Source organism: Balaenoptera physalus (assembly GCF_965194825.1).
Source record: "Balaenoptera physalus genome assembly, chromosome: 1".
Lineage (NCBI taxonomy): Eukaryota > Metazoa > Chordata > Mammalia > Artiodactyla > Balaenopteridae > Balaenoptera > Balaenoptera physalus.
The window spans coordinates 56,033,280-56,059,549 of NC_138882.1; the positions used below are offsets into that span (position 1 = coordinate 56,033,280).

The 26,270-nt window shown below is 41.7% G+C and overlaps 2 protein-coding genes across 3 annotated transcripts in view; one reads left to right on the plus strand and one right to left on the minus strand.

Annotated features, from left to right (window-relative positions):
• The window catches only part of BRINP2 (BMP/retinoic acid inducible neural specific 2), a 120,374-nt gene extending 114,216 nt beyond the window's left edge, over positions 1-6,158 (minus strand). For both annotated transcript variants that reach the window (XM_082462350.1, XM_082462351.1), the window contains exon 1: positions 1,400-6,158. The gene's annotated coding sequence lies outside the window, so the exon portion shown is untranslated. The remainder of the gene's footprint in view (positions 1-1,399) is intronic.
• A 147-nt stretch (positions 6,159-6,305) lies between these two features.
• Positions 6,306-26,270, plus strand: part of ASTN1 (astrotactin 1) — a 328,474-nt gene continuing 308,509 nt past the window's right edge. The window contains exon 1 of the mRNA XM_082462335.1: positions 6,306-9,065. Within this exon, the coding sequence (XP_082318461.1) occupies positions 8,783-9,065 (283 nt within the window). The 5' untranslated portion in view covers positions 6,306-8,782. The remainder of the gene's footprint in view (positions 9,066-26,270) is intronic.

Sequence of the window (26,270 nt, forward strand, 5' to 3'; positions counted from 1 at the left end):
ACTGCCCCCCAGGGGATTTTGTAAAATACTTTAGCTGCTTGGTTAATACTGACATTGCCCTGTATTCTAGGAGGCATGGTCAGAAAGAGTGTCCCTTCAACGTGCACATGTCTGGAGAAGGACAGAGGCAGAAATACTTGACTTACACTATACCTTTTATCCTCCAGATTGGTCTGTGCTGACAGATCATTGTCCCTGCTGGATAAGGCTCAGATTACCCAGCTAGAAGCCTGGCTTGTTATAATTGCTATCCTTTTAACAAAACATTTGCTCCTGCTCAGGACACCTGACTCCCAGAGCTAGGAAGAGCACACACACAGTTCTTTATGGAGGGGTCTGTTAAATCACGTTACAGTGCATTAGCTTGATTATTAGTTCATATTTGGCTTAGGTCTATATACTCTGGATAAATATGTACCATGCAGAGGGACTGCTTGGTGAGGAGAAAACTCCTCTGGGCTGGAACAGCAGCTCCCAAGTTCATGTTTCTACTAGGAAGGAACACTCCAGGCATCTGGGGCCTGGGCAGAGAGCTGCACAAGCATGCTTCTTCTAGCGGCAGCCTGCTTCCTGCATACAGCTGTGAGCACAGGCACACACATATATATACACACACACACATACCATAGGCAGCATTAGACTGTGTACCCAGATGATTACAGAACCAGGGAGAGAGAGAGATCCCCAGATAATCTCAGTGTGCCCCTCCTTCCAGCACTGCAACGCTCTCCCCAGTGTCTCCAACGCACTGCCAGGTTCAACTCAATCAGTGGGGTTTCTGCCACCACCCGGGGAGACTATTTGCAACCCACAGGGTTCACTCTTCAATCTGTTTTTTTTTTTTCCCTTGGCTGCATGTGCATGGGAGAAAGAGACAGGCCTCTAGAGACATAGCAGGGAGCTCTATGGACATGTGAATATAGCTCTAGGAACATGTGAATACCTGTGAATATGTGTATCATGTATCACAACCTCCATCCCAAACACAGTGAACCGTGTACAGTTCAGTCCAGCATCTGCTGGGCATGCAGAAGTCCTTGTCATCTTCTGCAATTATGCAGTCCGATTGGATTTTCTGAAGCTAATGGGAGTTGCACTAACTTTGAGGACTTAAACCCAGCAAAAGCAATATAGGTCAGGCAGAGCGCCCAAGTCGTGCGGCAGACATGCAACACCAGGAGGCAATAATAGGACGATCTCTAGCTAAACCCCAAAGTCCACTGCTCAGCTCCACAAGACAGAAACTAAGAGGGGGGGGGGATCATTCCCTCTGCCTGCAGCTGCCAGGCACCAGGGCAAGAGGGCTGTAGGAGGGCAAAACGATCCCCTTACCAAGAGACACACCAAAAAGATAACGAAAAGGGGATGGAGAAAAACCACCAAAACCCTGCACTGTTACCTTGAATCCTTGCAAGAGCCCTCCTTGCTGTATCAGCTGCTCCCCAAACCTCCACCGACTGGCAGGAGACTCCTGAAAGATTCCAGGATTTTGTGCAACATCTCCAGTGGCAGCTTTCCAAAGTTTTTACTTCATGATTTCTTGTGGCTCCTTCTCATTTGGGGAAACGTGAATGCCTACCCCTCAGCGTGTGAAAAGGAGCCGATGTCTCTTTTCAAATTCCTTGCTCCCCGCTTTGCTGCTGCTGCCGCCGCCGCCGCTGTCAGACCACTTGCCTGCTGCCTTCCAGCTGAGCAGCAAGGTTGCCCGGCACCCACAGCATGTTTGAAGTGGGGCTTCGACGCTGGGCCGGGGCACACGCGGGTGGAGAGGGAAGGAAAGTGCCAAACCCGACCCGGGGAGTCCTCTGTCCTTCCACCGAAGAGAAAACCAAGATCGTGCCTTCCTTCCAACTCTAAAGAGACTCACTCACCCTGCCTCTCTCCCGGAATCACTGCCTTGCACATGGGTAGAGACAGTTCCTCCTGCTTCACCGCTCCCTCGGCTGCCTGCAGACCTGCCCAGGCGCTCGCCGCGCACGGCAGGTGCACATCCCTGGGCAAGTGCTAACGGGATCCTCCGAGCTCAGCGAACGGGCTGCCCGAGCAGCCGCGGGCAGAGCAGCTTCCGAGGCGGGTGGATTCCATCCCAGGCTGCAGCCCGGCGTGTCCTTGCTCCGACTCCGAGCTCCGTACCTAAGCAGTTTCACCTGCAGACTCAGACACCAGCTGAGTGTCTTAAGATAACAATGCTCCCCTGCCTGCCTCTCTCTTTCTTTCTTATGCACGTACGCAGGCAGCCAATGGGACGCAGCGCCACACTCCCCACAAGCTCCCATTGGCTGGGCGGCTCGGCTGGGGGCGGGCTCGGGGCCTCACCGGCTGTCTCCTTTGGTTAGCTGTCTGGCGGGGCTACCAACTCTGTTAACCCTCCCAGCTTTGCAGTAGGGAGTTTTTTGGTGTGGATAAGGGAGGCTTGGATAAATTCACGACTGGGGAGTTGGAGAGTGGAAGAAGGCTGAGGAACAGGAAGAAACTTGGGAGCTAATTAAATTTTCTTCTAATCTTCCTAAGATACTCATTTGTCCCAGACCATTTTGTTTGCTTGCTTAACTAGAACTAGCAGAGATAGGGACCCATTTGAGCCATTTTCCTTCTAATCTGAGGTTTTATTCTGTTGTTCTGTGCATTTTAGCCTCTTGGTCTTGGTCCTGAATTACTTAATTAGAAATGAGTCCCCAGGTGAGAATACCTATCTCACAGCATATTCTCTCTCTCTCTCTCTCTCTCTCACTCACGCACACACACACCCCAGAGATACAGAAGAGAGAGGCAAAAGATGGCAGGGACTCAGTGAGTACAGAGAGAAACAGATTTAGATACTCTGAACAGCTAAATCAAGAAACATTCTGTCCCCAAACCAGGATTGTGAAGACAAAGGCAAAGAGAAGAACTTCAGGTTCAGGTTTCTGGGGAGAAATTTAGGGGGGAAAAAATTGTCCTGCTTCCAAAAGAGTGAATTGTTTTGCCTGTGGTGTTTTCCTTCTGCATGCCTCCTTTCACTTCAGTGTGTATCAGGAAGAGGGATTGTGACTCTCCACTTGGTTTTTAAAGGAAGACTAGAGAAATCAGAACAGGAACAGCCTTGTTTCTGTGAAGCAGGTGCTGTTGCTGAGACTGTGAATTGAGAGGAGAGAGAGAAAGAGGAAGAAACAGAGACAGAGATAGAGACAGAGAGAGACAGGGAGGTGGGGAGGAAAGAGTAAAGAAGGAAAATATTAACTTTGAATCAAAGGGTGTGAAATATATTCTTAATGTCCTAATGAGGATGCAAAACTGAATTATGTCCAGCTAACTAGCATACTACACTAAATTTTGGCAGAGCATGGGAGAGTAATAGTTGAAGAAAGAATCCAATTCAACAGAAGAGCTGGGGGTGGGAGCTGGCAAAGGAATGTGAGGGGTTCATACTAACTTGTATGATGGGGGAAATATGGAGAGGAAAATACAGAGTCAAAAAGGGAGAGAAGTGTTTCAATTTAGTTTATTTTAAAAATAGAGAGCAACATTAAAGATTATTTTTGTAAAGAACTAGGAAAAAGAAATGTATGCAGAGGCTTAATGAATGCCAAAATAGTATATACATCAGGATTATCTAAAAAGCATCAGAGAGCCAGATGTTCTGAATAAATGGGGAAAATTAGAAATATTCCTCACGTATACACCCTGAGCCCCACCCATCTCTTTCACCTCCATTCCCTCCTCTGTATCTTATATAGGTTTGACCTTACCTCTCCATACTGTAGGTATCTGTTTGCCTAAGCTAACAAAACATGTCAGAGAATAGTCCTCAGGATAATATAGCTAAGTAAACCAGTGAAAGTCTAAATCTGCTGCTGTCCAACTCCTGAGTTATTTACTCCTGTGCTTCCTAGAGACAGAGGCCCCCTGAACTTGTTCCAGATGACAAGACGCCAAATGTTGAGACTCTCATAAAAATAGTAGAAAGGAGTGGGTAAATGAAAGTAGTTGAATAAATGATTACCAATCTCAATGGAAAGAAAGATAAAATTTCCAAAACCTCTAAAGGAGAAGTAAAGGGGCTATAGAGTTGGGAAACAAGAAAACAACTTGTAAAAAGAAAAACTTGCCTCTGCTTTCTTCTCCTATGGAGTCCTAAGCCATGTAAAAAACACTTTATTGAGGTATAATAGACATCACAAAATTGCACAAGTGTACAGTTTGATAAATTTTTGCCTAAATATGCATCCCTGTGACCACCACCCACAGCATTTCCAGGAAGCTCATCCTGACATTCTCAGTCAAAACTCCCCTCCTCATACAGATAACTACTATTCTGACTTCTAGCACCAAAGATTAATGTTACCTGGTCTTGAAGTTCATAAATATAGACTCTTACAGGATACACTCTTCTGTGTCTGGTTTCATTCACTTATTATGTCTGCAAGATTCACCCACGTAGTTGCATGTTTATTTTTACTGCTGCGTAGTATTCCATCACATGACTAAATGCTATTTACCCATTCTCCTACTGATGCATATTTGGGTTGCTTCCATTTTTGTCTATTATGAGTAAACCTGCTATGAATGATCTTCATTCTTTTGGTGGATACATACAATCATTTATCCTGGATATACGCCAAAGAGCATAAATCATTTAGTTTGCTTTTGGCTACTACATGGGAAAAAAAATCTCATGAAAGTTTCATGAAAGAAGCCTATTTTCTTTCTGAAATAATTGAAGAGCAGATAATGGCAAAATATCACTACTGAGCACCAACTAAATGCCTAAAACGTTAAATTCTTTATATAAATACTCTCATTTCCTTCTCACACCTATTCTAAAAAGCATGTATTATTATTTCTATTTTTCTAATAAGAATGTTGAATGCAAGACACTGTATTGGGATATGACCCTTGGCCTCCTAATGTGGGGTGTGTGTGTGTGTGTGTGTAAGGGATCTGTGAGAGGAGCTATGAGAGAAGGGAGTGATGGAAGGTCTCGCTACATAGATAAGGCCTGAGATTTGCCTGCAGAGAAGGGGCAATCTGGAGAACACTGAGTGGTGCGTTCCAGGTGGACAGAATGGCGTGGGAGGAGTGAAAATGGAGAACGGGCTTTCATTCGATGGGGATGTGTATGTGTGTTGTGGGGGGAGGGGAAGGGGATAGCGTAGTAAGCAATACATCTAAGAGAATAAATCCTATGAAACTTGGAAGAGGGTTTGAATTTCGAAACTATGGTGTTCGAACTTTATCCTGTAGGAAAAGAAAAACTTTAGACTGGCATGAGGAAAGCAAGATTTCAAGAAGATGAATCTGGTAGTTGTCTAAAGAATAGGTTAATAGCAGGGAAAGCATTCAAAAGCTATTATAAGGGTCGAGGAGCAAGGCCGTTGGTACTGGAATATAGGAATTTGGACCTCAGGAGAAACCTCAGGAGAAAACAAGTATAAGTACTTGTACTTATATTATCTGTGGCCTGTGCGATGGGCAGAGATCACTGGCCCCATTTTATTGAGGGGGACAATGAAGATAAGAATGGTCCAGGCTCATCTCCAAATAAGTAAATTATGGAGTTGAGACTTGACTCCAAGTCTGTTGTCTCACTACATCATGTTGCCTGTACACAAAGGTAATTATGTAGATACACACAAATTTCTCCCAGCCCCATTTAAATGTAAAACATCATACAGAAGAGATGGTCTAGTTTCTGCGAACTTCACCTTCTCCTCCATCTCTAGGTACTTAATTCCGTAAGAGAAGGCTATGTGACAGTGTATGCATGTTTATAGGAATCCAGTGCCCTGGCAATATACTATCTCTTTTTATTTGTATAGTCTTCTTGCTTGACCCTTCCACAGAGAAAGAGGTCTATAAAGGCTTGAGACCCCAATTCCAAGTCTTTCCAACTCAGTATACACTTTTTTTTTAAGTAACTTGATCATATCAATATATATATACTTTTAAAATTTTTATTTATTTATTTATTTTTGGCTGCATTGGGTCTTCGTTGCTGTGTGCGGGCTTTCTCTAGTTGCGGCGAGCAGGGGCTACTCTTCCTTGCAGTGCGCGGGCTTCTCTCGTTGTGGAGGACGGGCTCTACGTGTGCGGGCTTCAGTAGTTGTGGCACGTGAGCTCAGTAGTTGTGGCTCGCGAGCTCTAGAGCACAGGCTCAGTAGTTGTGGCACATGGGCTTAGTTTCTCCGTGGCATGTGGGATCTTCCCAGACCAGGGCTCGAACCCCGTGTCCCCTGCAATGGCAGGTGGATTCTTAACCACTGCACCACCAGGCAAGCCTCAATATACACTTTTAAATGAACATTTGATCCATGTACTCTTTTTCTTGTAACTGTGAATAAGAAAGCAGGTAAAAATGTAAGCATGTAAAAATGACTACAGATAGGCAAAGTAAAGTAGATATTGACTTATTAGAAAATCAACATCAAATGGTTCACTCGGGTTTTCTAAAATGACTCAAGACACATCAGAAAATTGGGGAGAAAGATTTCAAAACAATAGTAGATTATATGCTACTCAAAAGCAGGAAGAATATTTTTCCTAGAATTTGCCGATGCTTAGTCTAGTGCACAGCATATAGTAGGTATGCAGATGTTTACTGAATGAATTACTGGGGGCCATTAAGTCCAACGACTATCCATGGGTACACCTGGGTACACAGTCCCATAACTGTGTAGTGGAGAAAGCCCTAGGCAAAGAAATCTTGTTTGTGGCCTTAGCTCCCCCGCCCCTTCTTGGCATATTGATCTTGGGTAAAACACCTCGGTATTTCACTGTCCTCAACTTCCTCATCTGTTAAATGAGAGACTGGACTAATAGATGATCTGGTAGTTTCATGCCATTTCTCACATTCTAAGACTAAGTGTATTTTCTTGTTATCCGCTCTGATTTTTCAATGGTAAACCTTGAGTAACTAAGTTAATACTGCTTTTTTATGCTAGAGAGAGTAGGCAAAAAAAGTATCATGGGGTCTTTCTCTCCCTCAGTATCTCCTATGAAGATGAGTTTTAGAAAGGTCATTAGCTGATAAATGGTTTTTGCAGTACTTTGCAATGCTACATGGTAATATATCTCTGGGTTAGTTCTCAGATATGTCAAATTAAAAAAAAGAAAAACTTAACTTGTAATAAAGTATTTTTGCTCTCTTTTCTGGTAAGCAGGCCTTTCACTCCTTAAACATGACCTTAAATATGCCTCATTTTCTCTATTCCCATTCATCAACTAGAGTAACCTTGTGAAATATATGGCAAAAGCTTTTTAAAATTCTTTTAAAGGACATACATTCACATGTGCCAATAAATTAACACCAGCTAGAATGAGAATGAAATTGTTTCTAAAGTGGGGGTCCTCTTTGAAGAGGGTGGTTCATTAAATTCCTAGAGATTAGGAGTTATTTATAACATAGTCTTACAGCACCTAGTATTTAAGTCAGCACTGAATAAATGATGTTGGAGCGGCAAACTTTTTTAAAATTGAAGTATAGTTGATTTACAGTGTTGTGTAGTTTTGGCAAACTTTTGAAATAAGTTATAGGTTATCGTGTGAAAGTTCAATTAATTATCAGATACCAGCACATACAAACATCACTTTTCTATCACAGTTTACTGTCGTTATTTTGTTAAGGTATCACTGTCCAGCACTAATGGAAAGAAAATTTATATGGGTTTTTGTTGTTAATGTTGTTGTTATCTACCCTGCTCTACTCTTGATTGGGCTGGGATTGACTTGGCCCATGCCCAAGGATATTCTTTTATTCCTTTTCCATTTGTTAAGGGTGCTTAAAAACTTTGTTTTTCTCAAATTTTCTTTCAGCTCTGTTCTGTTTACTGGATTCTCTAAAACTAAAAGCTCAACACTTCTTTGAGCTAGCTCTACTTTTTCTATCAATTATAGCATGCCCCAAATTATCTTTATATTGCTTATCATAGGTAACGTTTGTAACAGAAATGAAACTGAAGAGGCAGAGAGAAATTGCAAATAAAAGTTCGGGTCTCCTGCTTAACTGTATGCAGTACACTGGCTTTGTTCTTTGTTATTCATACCATCTATCTATATCTACATACAGAATATTTCCTTTAGATACTTCTGCAAAGTTAGTGCTGAGTAATAATACACACGTGCATTTATACCAGCACACGCTTATCCAATATACAAATACAGTTTTAGTGGGTAAAGAAGACAAGAATGGGACCACCTACATCTACAAAATAACTGGGGGCGTATTTGGATCTAGAGACCCCCATCACCTGCTCTGAGGAAGCACCTTATAAGGGGTGTGCGTGTGTGTGTGTGTGTGTGTGTGTGTGTGTGTGTGTGCCCTTCCAAAGGCATCTGGAAAATAATACGAGAGGGAATATTTTGCATTGCAAAAACGGTTAAAAAAAAAAAAATGCTGTGCAGGTAGTTAATAGCCAGGAGTGTGCTCTTGCTGAGGGATGCAAAGGAGAAAGGCGGCAGCACCTGCAGCCTACTGGGGGCTGACCTGATTCCCTAGAATCTTCAGCTCCCTTCCTCTTTCCTCCGACGTCCTTCCTTCTCCTTTTCTCCACTCCCCACCTCCCCCCACCCCCCTTTTCCCTTCCCCAGATAAGCAGCTCCGGGAAACAAAGAGCGCGGGTTCTCCAGGCATCAACGCTTAAGCCCTGCACCAGGCAAGCGGCATCTCATTCCGGGGACCAGAGCTTTCCCGGCTCCACATCTCCTCCCCAACGTCCCCCGCCTCCCGCGCTCGCTCGCTCGCTCCCTCCCGCTCGCTGCCTCCCCCACCTTCGCGGCGCTGGGAGGAAGGCGGCGGGGGCTCAAGATGGCTTTAGCCGGGCTCTGCGCCCTGCTCGCCTGCTGCTGGGGGCCGGCGGCGGTGCTGGCCACGGCCGCGGGCGACGTGGATCCTTCCAAGGAGCTGGAGTGCAAGCTCAAGAGCATCACGGTGTCGGCGCTGCCTTTCCTGCGCGAGAACGACCTGAGTATCATGCACAGCCCCTCGGCCTCCGAGCCCAAGCTCCTCTTCTCGGTACGCAACGACTTCCCGGGAGAAATGGTCGTGGTGGACGACCTGGAGAACACGGAGCTGCCTTACTTCGTGCTGGGTGAGTCCCGGGGGAGGTCGAGGCGCTGGCCCGGCGCCCTCACCCCCCCCACTCGGGCTCGCTCTCCACACCCACTCGCCGGCGACCTCCCCTCCCCCACTCCTACCTCCCTGGATCCGCCCCATTCCCAGACCATTTTCCATACCGACTTGCAGACTGGTGCCTCGGTGCACCTGACCTCTCCCCAAATCCGACCCGAAAGCTGGGCCTTCCACCTCCCCTCAGCCGCCTTGCCCCAAAGGAGCAGGTTGCAGGAGTCTCTCTGAAACCTTTCCCAGCCTTGACCTCCCAGCTTTCGTTCAGAAGCACGTTGACAGGGCACTTCTTGGCAGCTCTCAGCTCACCTCCCAGAAGCCCTTTTCCCACTCCCAGGCCACATGCTCAGTTCTTTGCTTCACACCCCCTGGGGCCCCATCCCCACCCACAGCATCCCCTGGGGGAGTTAGAAATAGGTCTCCAGTGCCCACCTAGCCAGGTATGTGCAGGCCAGATTGCACTAGCTGAATCTCCAGTATTCACTCACTGAGAGCTCTTTTTCTGTCACCAGGTTGCTGATACTCTCTGACCTTCTTTCAGAACAGAAGTTTCCTACACCCCTGGTGTCCATCCTGGCAAGTCCTACCTCCATGCTTACATGTAACAGACATCTCCTTACAGACACCTCCACATCTCCAATTCCTTGGATGAATAAATCATCCAACTGTAGTCTGTTAACACTGGCATCTTTGTTCTCCAGCTCCCTTAGATAGATAGGCATTCCTGCACAAAGAATAGCCTCCATGGCCAAGAAGCTCTTCCTTCCTTTGTTTATTTATTTACATCTCTCTCTTGGTATCCCTATTTTAATTTCCTTAGGCCACAAAACTCCTTCAGATACTGGAACTTCTACATCACTTCTAATTCACCCCTCTTTTTTCACTTCCAAGCTGCAAAGAGACTGTAGTCCTGCTGCAGCATCTTGCAAAGTACCACAGGTTCATGTGACTTTGTTGACCAAAATTTCCTTCACTTCTCCATGTGCAGATCCATCTCACCCTGCTGTGCACGCCCACCGTGCAATCCATTTCTTTAGTGCTGCTGTAAATCATTCTTATTTTGCCCAGGAGAGAATTAAAATATAACCACAAGTAAGTTTCTAGATCCAAGAAAAAAAAGTGAAAATGTCCAGGAAGCTGTTTTCATCTATTGACTGCCCGACCAACTAAAGTTCACTTTGTAGGGACATGGCTTCCTGATGGCCGTATGTAGGTTAAAACCCCAAATGGAATGCTATTTCACATCCTCTTCATGCTCTTTCCTTATGAGACATAAAACATTAAGAAGTGGATGGGTAAACCCCCACTCTCCAGCCCCTATGGAAAAACAATTTCAAAAATTGCCTGGTCCTTTGAAAAGTTGGTTCACAGTTCCTGGAGTACAGCTCAGTAGACCCCATTAAGCCCAATCTACAGCCTTGATGGCGTTATTTAGTTTTGCATTAAAAATGTACTAATAACACAATAAAAACTGGGGACTGGCTGGGAATGCTGACATTGTGGATACGCTCTTGATTTAAATGTGTAATTGCTGGGTTATTCGGTGGATGTAAATTTTGTGTTGAAGTCATGCTGATGTGCAAGTACAATCTGTTCACGGTCATGTGTAAGAATGAGTATAGGGAATTATATGTTTCTAAAGAGCCTATTTTGGGCTCTACATGCAGTGTTTACTGTGCATGAAGAGGGACATGTGTGGTGCATGAAAAAAAGAAGATTGGACTAACAGGTATTCGAAATTCCAGTTCCTTTTTTGCAGAATCCCAAAGCAGGGCCTAAAGCCATGATGTGGCTACTAGGATCCAATGTGCACAGCAAAAGCCCAGATGTTAAAGAATGGCTTTTCTGCACCTCTGTGCAAAGCTGCCCACTGCAGCACCCTGCTGGAGTTGCTATGGTAACCTCCTGCAACTTGGCATTTACACACAGGAGCAGACACACTCTCATTTCAGGGCCAGATGCATTTGCTCAATGCATTGATTGTCCCCTGCCCTCCCAGTTAATGGGGTATGTTCAGAACCAGAGATGTGCTGGTACCTTCCCTTTTGGCCCAGTATTCCCAGGGGGAGTAGGAGTGAATCTCAGCTTGGGTAGTGGGGCAAAGCTGGGCAGAAAGGGAAAGGAGTCCAAGTTCAAGGAAGTCAAGGGTGGTTGCTTTTGAAGTTAACTTTTGTTGTCCTGGATCCTGTCACTTGTGGCCAACAGTAAGGTCTGTAGTGACTGATTTAGAGGTTTCCCTACTCCTATCTCTAGAACCTGGTTTACTTAATCCACCCCCTAGAGGAATTTGAATCAATCAGTCCTGGGAATTTACTGAGCATTTACCTGCTTGACACTCTTAGGTGCTTTTAGGATACAGAAGTTAAAAAACAGTAAAAGGCTTCTGCCCTCAGAGCTGTGAGTAATAACACCTGATTGTGTGGCAAGGTTGTCAAGGGCTGTAGGAATGTGGAGGAAGGAGATACTTGCATGGCAAGAGCAGACTCCATGGAAGATATGGGCTTGACTAGGGACCTTGACCAAAATCATATCCTTTTGTCTCCAGGATCAAGTCCTATACCTCAGTGAGGCAAACAAGTGTCTTCTCCTTCTGACTATAGCCTTCTCCAGCCTCTTATCTCTACAAGCCTGCCATGGCTTTCAGGACTCTTTCAAGACTTTGCACATGCTCTTCCCTCTGCCTAGAATGGTCTTCCCTGCTCCTCCACCTGGCAGCCATTCATTCTTCCTTCTATACCCTGCACACATAGGCGTCTCTCTATGAAGCCTTCCCTACCCCCACCAAAGTAGTTTGAGTTCATTCATCCCTCTTCGGTGCTCTTTGCATGGATTAAAAAAAATAAACACACACACACAAATGAACAAAATCAAAGATAGGTTAGATTTGGCTTGGCCTAGGAAGGGTGAAGCCATTTGAGGTCATGGAAAGGATAAGCCAAGGATGGTGGTAGGAATGAATGTGGGACTAGTATGCATATGGCACAGTACAGAGATTAGCCTGGTGGTCTAAGAGTACAGAGGACTCTGCCTGGCTCTGTAGGGTGGGACATGGCTCACCACTTAAAAGCCAAGCACGGGACGGCTGACTTGACAGAGAAAGCACTGAAGCCTGACTTGCAGAGGCTATCTCAGCCTTCAAAATTGTTGTCAATTCTGCTTGTAGGATAACTCTGAGGGGCAGTGGAGGGGGTGGCATTATCTCCTGGTCTCTGAAGTAGGATTTGCAAATTCTGGTGAAAGGGCCATATGTAACTTTCAGATGTGTTTTGTTTGGCTACACATAGTTTTGAATTTCAATGTTCTTAGTCAAGTCATGCCATCTCTAGATTGCCATACTTCCTATGAATGTTGATTGTACTATGGCTGAACCTCTTCTTTATGGTTCTTATCTGGTACCTCTTAGCCAGGTAATCTAAACCCCTGTTTTTTGTGTTTTTTTTTTAAAGTTATTCTCATACAATTTTTTATTAATTTTTATTTATTTATTTTTATTTTTGGCTGTGTTGGGTCTTCATTTCTGTGTGAGGGCTTTCTCTAGTTGAGGCAAGCGAGGGCCCCTCTTCATCGCGGTGCGCGGGCCTCTCACTATCGAGGCCTCTCTTGTTGCGGAGCACAGGCTCCAGACGCGCAGGCTCAGTAATTGTGGCTCACGGGCCTAGTTGCTCCGCGGCATGTGGGATCTTCCCAGACCAGGGCTCGAACCCGTGTCCCCTGCATTGGCAGGCAGATTCTCAACCACTGCACCACCAGGGAAGCCCTAAACCCCTGTTTTCAGAAGTGTTGTAAAACTTTTTATAATATGGGAAAATAACTGCAATTCCTAACTCGAAATATTTAGATACATAGGCCTTATTACCCTCTCAGGAGAATATAAAATTTTGCTGAACTAGCCAATTAAAACTTCATACCTTAGCTAAAATTTTGTGTCTCATCTTTGAAAATAGTAGACTTTCCTGCTTTGGTGGCATATTTGATTTTGAGACAACTGGTTACCCTGAAGTACGCCTTCTGCACTGAAGTGTGGTTTTCTGTGCTGTGAACAGAACATATTTATCAGTCTCATTATTTTTTGAAGGAGATGCTCCTCTGTTTCAGACCCAACTATTGAGCTTGTGTAAAACTTAGTGAAGAAAGCTATTTCTCCTGTGCCTTGAAGTTTAGCTTTAGCTGTTATTGATTGAAGAAGGTACACCTGAAGATAAATCAGTCAGCCTGCAGAGATATAGTGAGTTCCCCCATGCAAGGTGCTATTTAAGGTGTCTGGAGCAGGCCAGCGTGGTGGTTAAAAGAACAGGCTTTGAAGACAGATCTGGTGTCAACTCCAGACTTTCCACTTATTCCAACAGTGGAGAAAAGTAAGGCTGGAGAGGTTAAGTAACTTACTGAGGGTTACATAGTTGACGATTGATGGATCTGTAACTTGAACTCAGGTCAATATGACATTTAAGTCTTTCTCTTATTTGCTATTTCATAGGCTTAAAAGTTTTCAAAATCTGTTCTTTTTCATGGTTGAATAAAAGGAGCCCTGGCAATGGTTAGAATAGGGAAAACACACTCAGTTTGTATAAAGGAGTCCTTTTTGGTTTCTATGTAAATACCTTTTGAACATCCTTGTCCATCAAGCGATTTCTCACTTAAGCCTTAATACAGAAGAGGGTGAACTTCACAAGAAATATTTACCTAAGTAGGTATACCTACCTAAGCAGAATTGGGGAATTCTTACTTCATTCATAGTTTCCAGGTCTGGGTAGCCATGTTTTATGGTGTGTTATGGCACCCACAGCCATGATGAACAAAGTAGGGTATATGAGGATTAAGATAACATGTTCAGTGCTCTTCTGAGAAGGGCCCCACAGAAATGCAAACTGGGAAGCCCAGACAGCAGGTTCTGCTGTGAAATGGAGCCATCCGGAAGGCTCTGTGGTTTCGGCTTCTTGACAAAGTCCACTGAAGTTTGTATTAGGGGATCTTATGCATAGAATTCACTGTCAGAGCCCAGTGGCACTGCTTAAATAGCAGTTACTGAGCTTTTTGATTGGCTTCAAATATAACATTAGACATAGTTTGCTACTTACCATTGAGCTTTGCCTAATAGGAAGCATCCTAGTTTTTTTCCCCACATATCCCTCCATCTCCCCATTCAAGAAGAAACTTTAAAATTGTTTCTTTTCCTTCCTTTTGCTCTTTGCTACAGTGAGCTGCCTAGGTTAACAGCAAACAAATTCATATAGAGTGGCAGCCCCATCCAAGACATGGGAGGGTGATTAGTAGCAACCTTAAGGTAGGGTCTTCAGCACTTATATAACTCATACTAGCAGAATGCACTAATTTATAGTATTGAGAGAGTTGTTATTTACTATTTCTCTACAGAACTGTAGATTTTACATCAAAAGAATTTTAAATGCAAGAGTGATGAATTTTACATTTCAAATGCTCTTCTAGATATACTGATATGGTTTGAATTCAAGTTTTTGAAGGAAAAGTAAAATACAAGCTTAATTTCTTTATATATCTTTGGAGGCAAGATTGAGGTCTTGTTTTACAGTATATATATATATATATATGTATACACACACACACACATATATGTGTATATATATATATATATGTGTGTATATATATGTATTTTTTTCTTTCTTTGTTTCTTTTTAAGGAATATAATTAAACCTAAAGTCTAGTAGTTTCTCAGATTAAGGCCAGTTTACGAACAGAACGTGGCACCTTTTCAGCAGGGATATGCCAAGACTTTCTTTCTTCACTTTTATACCAAGTTCAAATACATGCAAACAGATGCATTTTGCTCAAAAAAGGTCTATTTTGAGCAAGTTAATCTCCCAGGATAAGTTTAGGCCTATGGTGATTTTTAGCATACCACAATTTGGCATCTATCACCATTTTTTATTATAAATATGAAATAGTTAATTTATTTTTTAATCATATACACTTTAAATACTGAGAGAAAAAAACAAAGTGCCTCTGTTGATCTCCTAGTTTCCAAGGAGCAAAATTTGGAAAACTTAACTTGTTGCTGATGGCAATCTAAACTGACATGATGACCTCTGTAAAACAATTTGATATTATATAGTAAAGTTGAAAATATACATGCTTTATCACCAAGCAATTCCATTTCTAAGTATTTATTATATAGGAATTCTTACATCTATACACAAGAATATTTGTAGCAGCATTGTTGGTAGTAGCAAAACCTGGAAGCAACCCAACACGTTAATAGGAGGCTAGAAGTATACAGGTGTTATAGTTACCCAATGGAGTATTATCCAGCCATGAAAATAAATGAGTTACAGCTACATATACCAACATGGGTAAACCTCACAAATATATCATAAGTGAAAATAAGCACCTAACTTAAAAATACAAATGATACAATTTCATTTATATAAAATTCAAAATAACAACATATTGTTTAAAGATACTTACCGATGTACAATTTGTATGAAAAACAAGGAAACAGAAAAACACAAAGGATGGGTGTTACCTCCTGTGAAAATGTAAGATGATGTGAAGGAGGAGAGAAAAAAGAGGGCTTCAAACATTCTGGCAGTTCTTGATTTTTGTTTTTCTTCCTTTTTTGAAAAAGTAAATTTAATTTTTATAACAGTTTTAGATTTAGAGAAAAATTGTGAAGATAGCACAGAGAGTTTCCATATACCCTGCACCCAGTTTCTCCTGTTAACATCTTACATTAGTATGATACATTTATTACACATAAAGAACCAATATTGACATGTTACTATTCACTGACGTCTATACTTTATTCAGATTTCCTTAGTTTTTACCTAGTATCTTATTTCTGTCCCAAGATCCCACCGGGATCCTATGTTACATTTACTCATCACATCTCCTTAGGCACCTCTTGACTGTGAGAGTTTCTCAGACTTGTTTTTGATGACCTTAACAGTTTTGAGGGGGTACTTGTCAGGTATTTTATAGAATGTCCCTCAGTTTGGATTCTTTTTTTTTTTTCTTAATATCTTTATTGGAGTATAATTGCTTTACAATGTTGTGTTAGTTTCTGCTGTATAACGAAGTGAATCAGCTATACATAAACATATATCCTCATATCGCCTCCCTCTTGCGTCCCCCTCCCACCCTCCCATTCCCACCCCTCTAGGTGGTTGCAAAGCACTGAGCTGATCTCCCTGGGCTATGCGGCTGCTTCCCACTGGCTATCTATTTTATATTTGCTAGTGTATATATGTCAATGCTACTCTCTCACTTTGTCCCAGCTTACCCTTACCCCACCCCGTGTCCTCAAGTCCATTCTCTATGTCTGTGTCTTTTCTCCTAGCCTGCCCCTAGGTTCTTCAGAACCATTTTTTAGATTCCATATATATGTGTTAGCATACGGTACTTGTTTTTCTCTTTGTGACTTACTTCACTCTGTATGACAGACTCTAGGTCCATCCACCTCACTACAAATAACTCAATTTCATTTCTTGTTATGACTGAGTAATATTCCATTTGTATATATGTGCCACATCTTCTTTACCCATTCATCTGTTGATTGACACTTAGGTTGCTTCCATGTCCTGGCTATTGTAAATAGAGCTGCAATGAACATTGTGGTACATGACTCTTTTTGAATTATGGTTTTCTCAGGGTATATGCCCAGTAGTGAGATTGCTGGGTCATATGGTAATTCTATTTTTAGTTTTTTAAGGAACCTGCGTACTGTTTTCCATAGTGGCTGTATCAATTTACATTCCCACCAACAGTGCAAAAGGGTTCCCTTTTCTCCACACCCTCTACAGCATTTATTGTTTGTAGATTTATTGATGATGGCCATTCTGACATGTGTGAGGTGATACCTCATTGTAGTTTTGATTTGCATTTCTCTAATGATTAGTGATGTTGAATATCCTTTCATGTGTTTGTTGGCAATCTGTATATCTTCTTTGGAGAAATGTCTATTTAGGTCTTCTGACCATTTTTGGATTGGGTTGTTTGTTTTATTGATATTGAGCTGCATGAGCTGCTTGTATATTTTGGAGATTAATCCTTTGTCAGTTGCTTCGTTTGCAAATATTTTCTCCCATTCTGAGGGGTGTCTTTTTGTCTTGTTTATGGTTTCCTTTGCTGTGCAAAAGCCTTTTAGTTTCATTAGGTCCCATTTGTTTTTTTTTGTTTTTATTTCCATTTCTCTAGGTGGTGGGTCAAAAAGGATCTTGCTGTGATGTATGTCATAGAGTGTTGTGCCTATGTTTTCCTCTAAGAGTTTTATAGTGTCTGGCCTTACATTTAGGTCTTTAATCCATTTTGAGTTTATTTTTGTGTATGGTGTTAGGGAGTGTTCTAATGTCATTCTTTTACATGTAGCTGTCCAGTTTTCCCAGCACCACTTATTGAAGAGGCTGTCTTTTCTCCATTGTATACTCTTGCCTCCTTATCAAAATAAGCTGAACATATGTGCGTGGGTTTCTCTCTGGGCTTTCTATCCTGTTCCATTGATCTGTATTTCTGTTTTTGTGCCAGTACCATACTGTCTTGATTACTGTAGCTTTGTAGCATAGTCTGAAGTCAGGGAGCCTGATTCCTCCAGCTCCATTTTTCTTTCTCAAGATTTCTTTAGCTATTTGGGGTCTTTTGTGTTTCTATACAAATTGTTAAATTTTTTGTTCTAGTTCTGTAAAAAATGCCATTGGTATTTTGATAGAGATTGCATGGAATCTGTAGATTGCTTTGGGTAGTATAGTCATTTTCACAATGTTGATTCTTCCAATCCAAGAACATGGTATATCTCTCCATCTGTTTGTATCATTTTTAATTTCTTTCATCACTGTCTTATATTTGTCTGCATACAGGTCATTTGTCTCCTTAGGTTGGTTTATTCCTAGGTATTTTATTCTTTTGTTGCAATGGTAAATGGGAGTGTTTCCTTAATTTCTCTTTCAGATTTTTCATCATTAGTGTATAGGAATGTAAGAGATTTCTTTGCATTAATTTTGTATCCTGCTACTTTACCAAATTCATTGATTAGCTCTAGTAATTTTCTGGTAGCATCTTTAGGATTCCCTATGTATAGTGTCATGTCATCTGCAAACAGTGACAGCTTTCCTTCTTCTTTTCCAATTTGGATTCCTTTTTTTTTTTTTAAAGATTTTTTTTTTTAATTAATTCATTAATTTATTTTTGGCTGTGTTGGGTCTTCGTTTCTGTGCGAGGGCTTTCTCTAGTTGTGGCAAGTGGGGGCCACTCTTCATCGCAGTGCGGGGGCCTCTCACTATCGTGGCCTCTCTTGTTGCAGAGCACAGGCTCCAGACGCGCAGGCTCAGCAGTTGTGGCTCACGGGCCCAGCTGCTCCGTGGCATGTGGGATCTTCCCAGACCAGGGCTCGAACCTGTGTCCCCTGCATTGGCAGGCAGATTCTCAACCACTGCACCACCAGGGAAGCCCTGGATTCATTTGTTTCTTTTTCTTCTCTGATTGCTGTGGCTAAAACTTCCAAAACTCTGTTGAATAATAGTGGTGAGAGTGGGCAACCTTGTCTTGTTCCTGATCTTAGTGGAAATGGTTTCAGTTTTTCACCATTGAGAATGATGTTGGCTGTGGGTTTCTCATATATGACCTTTATTATGTTGAGGTAGTTTCCCTCTTTGCCTACTTTCTGGAGAGTTTTTATCATAAATGGGTGTTGAATTTTGTCAGAAGCTTTTTCTACATCTACTGAGATTATCATATGGTTTTTCTCCTTCAGTTTGTTAACATGGTGTATCACATTGATTGATTTGTGTATATTGAAGAATCCTTACACTCCTGGGATAAACCCCACTTGATGATGGTGTATGATCCTTTTAATGTGCTGTTGGATTCTGTTTGCTAGTAGTTTGGTGAGGATTTTTGCATCTATGTTCATCAGTGATATTTCCCTGTAGTTTTCTTTTTTTGTGACATCTTCATCTGGTTTTGGTATCAGGTTGATGGTGACCTCATAGAATGAGTTTCGGAGTGTTTCTCCCCCTGCTATATTTTCGAAGAGTTTGAGAAGGATAGTTGTTAGCTCTTCTCTAAATGATGGAGTTCGCCTGTGAAGCCATCTGGTCCTGGGCTTTTGTTGTTGGAAGATTTTTAATCACAGTTTCAATTTCAGTGCTTGTGACTGGTCTTTTTATATTTTCTATTTCTTCCTGGTTCAGTCTCAGAAAGTTGTGCTTTTCTAAGCATTTGTCCATTGGTTCCAGGTTGTCCATTTTATTGGCATATAGTTGCTTGTAGTAATCTCTCATGATCCTTTGTATTTCTGCAGTGTCAGTTGTTACTTCTCCTTTTTCATTTCTAATTCTGTTGATTTTAATATTCTCCCTTTTTTTCTTGATGAATCTGGCTAATGGTTTATCAATTTTATTTATCTTCTAAAAGAACCAGCTTTTAGTTTTATTGACCTTTGCTATTGTTTTCTTTATTTCTTTTTCACTGACCTCTGATCTGATATTTATGCTTTCCTTCTGGTAACTTTGGGGGTTTTTTTTGTTCTTCTTTCTCTAATTGCTTTAGGTGTAAGCTTAGGTTGTTTATGTGAGATTTTCCTTGTTTCTTGAGGTAGGATTGTTTTGCTCTAAATTTCCCTCTTAGAACTGCTTTTGCTGCATCCCATAGGTTTTTGGCCAACGTGTTTCATTGCCATTTGTTTCTAGGTATTTTTTGATTTCCTCTTTGATTTCTTCAGTGACCTCTTGGTTATTTAGTAGCGTATTGTTTAGCCTCCTTTTGTTTGTATTTTTTACCGTTTTCTTCCTGTAATTAATATCTCATCTCATAGCGTTGTGGTCAGAAAAGGTACTTGATATGATTTCAATTTCTTAAATATACGAAGGCTTGATTTGTGACCCAAGATATGATATATCTTGGAGAATGTTGCATGTGCAATGAGAAGAAAGTGTATTCTGTTGTTTTTGGATGGAATGTCCTATAAATATCAATTAAGTCCATCTTGTCTAATGTGTCATTTAAAGCTTGTGTTTCCTAATTTATTTTAATTTTGTTTGATCTGGCCATTGGTGAAAGTGGGGTGTTAAAGTTCCCTAATATTATTGTGTTACTGTCAATTTCCCCTTTTATGGGTGTTAGCATTTGCCTTTCATATTGAGGTGCTCCTCTGTTGGGTGTGTAAGTATTTACAATTGTTATATCTTCTTTTTGGATTGCTCCCTTGATCATTATGAAGTCCTTCTTTGTCTCTTGTAATAGTCTTTATTTTAAAGTCTATTTTGTCTAGTATGAGAATTGCTACTCCAGCTCTCTTTTTTTTTTTTTTGAAATTCACGTTCTTTTTATTTATTTATTTATTTATTTATGACTGTGTTGAGTCTTCGTTTCTGTGCGAGGGCTTTCTCTAGTTGCGGCAAGTGGGGACCACTCTTTATCGCGGTGCACGGGCCTCTCACCATCGCGGCCTCTCTTGTTGCGGAGCACAGGCTCCAGACGCGCAGGCTCAGTAATTGTGGCTCACGGGCCCAGTTGCTCCGTGGCATGTGGGATCTTCCCAGACCAGGGCTCGAACCCGTGTCCCCTGCATTGGCAGGCAGATTCTCAACCACTGCGCCACCAGGGAAGCCCCCAGCTCTCTTTTGATTTTCATTTGCATGGAATATCTTTTTTCCATCCCCTCACTTTCAGTCTGTATGTGTCCCTAGGTCTGAAGTGGGTTCCTTGTAGACAGCATGTATACGGGTCTTTTTTTGTGTCCATTCAGCCAGTGTATGACTTTTGGTTGGAGCATTTAATCCATTTACATTTAAGGTAATTATCAATATTTACGTTCCTATTGACCATTTTCTTAATTGTTTTGGGTTTGTTATTGTAGGTCTTTTCCTTCTCTTGTGTTTCCTGCCTAGAGAAGTTCCTTTAACATTTGTTGTAAAGCTGGTTTTGTGGTGCTGAATTCTCTTAGTTTTTGGTTGTCTGTAAGGGTTTTAATTTCTCTGTCAAATCTGAATGAGATCCTTGCTGGGGAGAGTCATCTTGGTTGTAGGTTTTTCCCTTTCATCACTTTTAATATGTCCTGCCACTCCCTTCTGGCTTGCAGAGCTTCTGCTGAAAGATCAGCTGTTAACCTTATGGGGATTCCCTTGTATATTATCTGTTGCTTTTCCCTTGCTGCTTTTAGTATTTTTTCTTTCTTTTTAATTTTTGATAGTTTGATTAACATGTATCTTGGCATGTTTCTTCTTGGATTTATCCTGTATGGGACTCTCTGCACTTTCTGGAGTTGGTTGACTATTTCCTTTCCCATATTAGGGAAGTTTTCAACTATAATCTCTTCAAATATTTTCAGACCCTTTCTTTTTCACTTCTTCTTCTGGGACCCTTATAATTCGAATGTTGGTACGTTTAATGTTATCCCAGAGGTCTCTGAGACTGTCCTCAATTCTTTTTTCTTTATTCTGCTCTGTGGTAATTATTTCCACTATTTTATCTTCCAGGTCACTTATCCGTTCTTCTTCCTCAGTTATTCTGCTATTGATTCCTTCTAGAGAATTTTTCATTTCATTTACTGTGTTGTTCATCATTGTTTGTTTGCTCTTTACTTCTTCTAGGTTCTTGTTAAACGTTTCTTATATTTTCTCCATTCTAGTTCCATGACTTTGGAGCATCTTTACTATCATTACTCTGAATTCTTTTTCAGGTAGACTGCCTATTTCCTCTTCCTTTGTTTGGTCTGGTGGGTTTTTACCATGCTCCTTCATCTGCTGCATATTTCTCTGTCTTCTCATTTTGCTTATCTTACTGTGTTTGGGGTCTCCTTTTTGCAGGCTGCAGGTTTGTAGTTCCCATTGTTTTTGGTGTCTGCCCCCAGTGGGTAAGGTTGGTTCAGTGGGCTTTGTATGCTTCCTGGTCGAGTGGACTGGTGCCTGTGTTCTGATGGATGAAGCTGGATCTTGTCTTTCTGGTGGTCAGGACTGTGTCTGGTGGTGTGTTTTGGGGTGTTTGTGAACTTAGTATGATTTTAGGCTGCATCTCTGCTAATGGGTGGGGTTGTGTTACTGTCTTGCTAGGTGTTTTGCATGAGGCATGCAGCACTGGAGCTTTTTGGCCATTGGGTGGAGGTAGATCTTAGCATCGAGACGGAGGTTTCTGGTAGAGGTCTCGCCGATTGATATTACATGGGGCCAGGAGGTCTTTGGTGGTCCAATGTCCTGAACTTGGCTCTCCCACCTCAGATGCTTAGGCCTGACATCAGGCCAGAGCACCAAGACCCTGTCAGCCATACATCTCAGAAGAAAGGGGTGAAAATAAGAAAGAAAAAAAATTAAAATTAAGATTAAAAAAATAATAAATAAAAAAATTTTAAATTATTAACATAAAAAAATAATAATACTTAAAAAAAAGAGCAACCAAACCATTAAACAAATCCACCAATGATAAGAAGCCCTAAAAACTAAACTAAGATAAACATAAAAGTCCGAAACAAATCAGGCGCAGACGGCAAACCCCAAGTCTACAGTTGCTCCCAAGATCCACTGCCTCAATTTTGGGATGATATGTTGTCTATTCAGGTATTCCAAGACACAGTGTACATCAAGTTGATTGTGGGGATTTAATCCGCTGTTCCTGAGGCTGCTGGGAGAAATTTCCCTTTCTCTTCTTTGTTCACACAGCTCCTGGGGTTCAGCTTTGGGTTTGGCCCCACCTCTGCATGTGGGTCACCCTCTGGCATCTTTTCTCCACTCAGACAAGAGGGGGTTCAAGCAGCGGCTGTTTAGGGGGCTCTTGTTCCCTCAGGCTGTGGGGAGGGAGGGGTACTATAGTCATAACTGGAATGCGGGGTGAGCCTGTAGCGGCAGAGGCTGGCGTGACGTTGCAACAGCCTGAGGCATGCCATGTGTTCTCCCAGGGAAGTTGTCCCTGGATCATGGGCCCCTGGCAGTGGCGGGCTGCACAGGCTCCTGGAGGGGGGCAGGGGCGTTTGGATAGTGACTTATGCTTGCACACAGGATTCTTGGTGGCTGCAGCAGCGTTAGAGTTTCATGCCCATCTCTGGGGTCCATGCTGATAGCTGTGGCTCATGCCCGTCTCTGGAGCTTGTTTAGGTGGTGCTCTGCTTTCTGTGGGCAGACGGGGAAGGAATCCCCTCTCCTCACGCAGCCCAAAACAATGGTCTGTTGCCACTTCGGCAGGTCCAGACTTTTTCCCGGACACCCTCCCGGCTAGCTGTGGCACACTAGCCCCCTCAGTCTGTCACACAGTGAACCCCAGTCCTGTCCCTGGGATTTGACCTCCGAAGCCCGAGCCTCATCTTCCAGCCCCCACCTGCCCCAGTGGGTGAGCAGACAAGCGTTTCAGGCTGGTGAGTGCTGGTCAGCACCGATCCTCTGTGCGGGAATCTCTCCACTTTGTCCTCTGCACCCCTGTTGTTGCGCTCTCCTCCGTGGCTCCGAAGCTTCCCCCTACCCCACCCCCCGTCTCCACCAGTGAAGGGGCTTCCTAGTGAGTGGCAACTTTTCCTCCTTCACAGCTCCCTCCCAGAGGTGCAAGTCCCATCCCTATTCTTTTGTTTCTGTTTTTTCTTTTTTCTTTTTGTCCTACCCAGGTACATGGGGATTTTCTTGCCTTTTGGGAAGCCTGAGGTCTTCTGCCAGTGTTCAGTAGGTGTTCTGTAGGAGTTGTTCCACTTGTAGATGTATCTTTGATGTATTTGTAGAGAGGAAATTGATCTCCACGTCTTATTCCTCCGCCATCTTGAAGGTCTCCCTTCCACTCATTTTCTTAGATAGTTACTTAGGTCAGCATCTTTACCCCCTCACCCCTCAGTGAAGTTGCTTCATGTATTTAAGATACAGTTAGTTTTTTGTCACTTTCTGCATTCCATCCTGGAATCACCCAACCTCCTAAATGTTTTCTTTTCTCTTAATTTGTAAACTTCAATGTTGGCTCTTTGTGCTCTAAAGTTCTATGGGTTTTTAACAAATATACACTGTCATATATCCACAATTATATTATCATACAAAATAGTTTTACTGCCCTATAAAATTCTTCACTCTTCACCTATTCAACCCTTTCTTCATTACTCCAAACTCTGGCAACCGCTGAGCTTTTACTCTCACTATTGTTTTGCCTCTTCCAGAATGTCATGTAGTTGGAATTACACAGTATGTGGCCTTTTCAGACTTGCCCCTTTCACTTAGCATTATGCATTTACGATTCATTCATATGTTTTTTTATGGCTTGTTAGCTCATTTGTTTTAATGCTGAATAATATTATATGGTGTGCATGTACCACAGTTTGTTTATCCATTCACCTATTGAAAGACATATTGGTTGCTTCCAGTTTTTAACAATTAAGAATAATAGTGCTATAAATATTAGCATATGTCTTTTTTGTGTGCTGACGTTTTTGTTTTGTTTTGTTTTTGTAATCTCAGTGGAGAGGTTTGAGTTAATCATACACCTGAATCCAAAATATATTTTATCATAGGTCTGTGAAAGCCCTCCTCCTTCCAGTGGCTCACTTGTTTGTTTGTTTCTCTTTATCCTTACCTCCAATTTCCAGCTGCCCTTCCTCACAGGCCAACATTCTAATTTTTTCAATGTGTATCTTTTTTTAAACATGTTCTTGTGAAATGTGAATAGTTTTTTGTGTGCTCATGTTATTTTTACTTTAACTAAATGGTGATGTGATTTAATGACATTCTGATTCTTACTGTTTTCAGCCAGCAATCTATTTTAAAATCCACTCATGTTACTATGTGTGAATATAGCCCGACACTGTACTGTCCAATTAAATTTCTGCAGTAATGATAATGTTCTATATTTGCCTTATTCAATATGGTAGTCCCTAGCCACATGTGGCTCTTTTGCACTTGAAATTTAGCTAGTGCTGCTAAGGAACCAAATTTTTTCTTTAAGAAAAACTAAGTAATTAACGTTTAAATAACCTCGTGTGGCTAGCGGCTATGATGTTGAAAGTGCATATATAGAATGTTTCCACCATTGCAGAAAGAATGACTGGACAGAGAAGGTCTAGCATTCCATGATGGGCATCTTCCCCTTTTTACCAATCCATTCAGTGATGTATGCCTAGATTGCCTCCAGCTCCACATCCCTATAAATAATGCTGCAATAACCATTTTTATACATATTTCCTCAAGGATCATTGTGAAAGTTTCTCTGGGATATACAGCAGGAGTAGAATTGCTGGTTCATAAAGATTATGTACCCTTAATTTGACTAAGTACCATCAGATTGTGCTCAGAATGGCTGCCCCAGTGTACACTCTCATCAGTAGTATTTGAGAGTTCCTATATCCCCATACTCCTATCAACACTTGGCATTGTCCAGTGTTCTCATTTTTGTCAGTCCACTGCGTGTAAAGTGATATCTCACTGTGTGATTTCACTCTGCATTTTAAGTAGCACTTTAAAATACTAAGGCACTTATCCCCTTGATTGTAATATGAATTATAAAGAATTTTTTTTTCCTCAGATGGATGTATGTCTTTTGATTTCACCTATGTTTTTGTTTAGTTGGTTGGTTGGTTGGTTGGCTGGTTGGTTTTCCAGAAGCTTTTAGATTTTATGTATTTTAATTATTAATTATTTATTTTTGGCTTCTACACCTTAAGTCTTAGGGGAAGTTCTTCCTCACTTTAGAGAAGTTTTTCCTCACTTTAGGATTATGAAAGGATTTATTACTTTCTGTTCTCATACTCTAGTGGTTTCATTTGTTGCATTTAAATATTTGGTATATTTTGAACTTATTCTGGTATACCCTATGAGATATAACACCTTATCCAGATGTACTGTATGAAGTGCTAACTTTAGCTCCTCAGATAATTACTCAGATGTCTCAGTGTCATTTATTAAGTAGTTTGTGCCTTCCCCTCAGACTTGAGACATCACCTTTACCTTATAGTAAATTCTTTAATATATTTAAGTTTATCTGAACTTCTCTTCTATTACTACATATAGCTATTCATGTGCCTACCATATTGTTTTAATTATTGAAGCTCTGTAGTATGTTTCAATATTTGGTAGGAGTAGTCACTTTTGCTACTATTCTTTTTCAGAATTCTCCAAAGCATTCTTCTCCTTTTTTTTTTTAAATATAAACTTTCAAAGAAGCTTGTCTAGTTCTAAATAAATAAATATATATATATAAATAAACACACACACATATATATGTATATATATAAAACATCAAGGAAAACAAACAC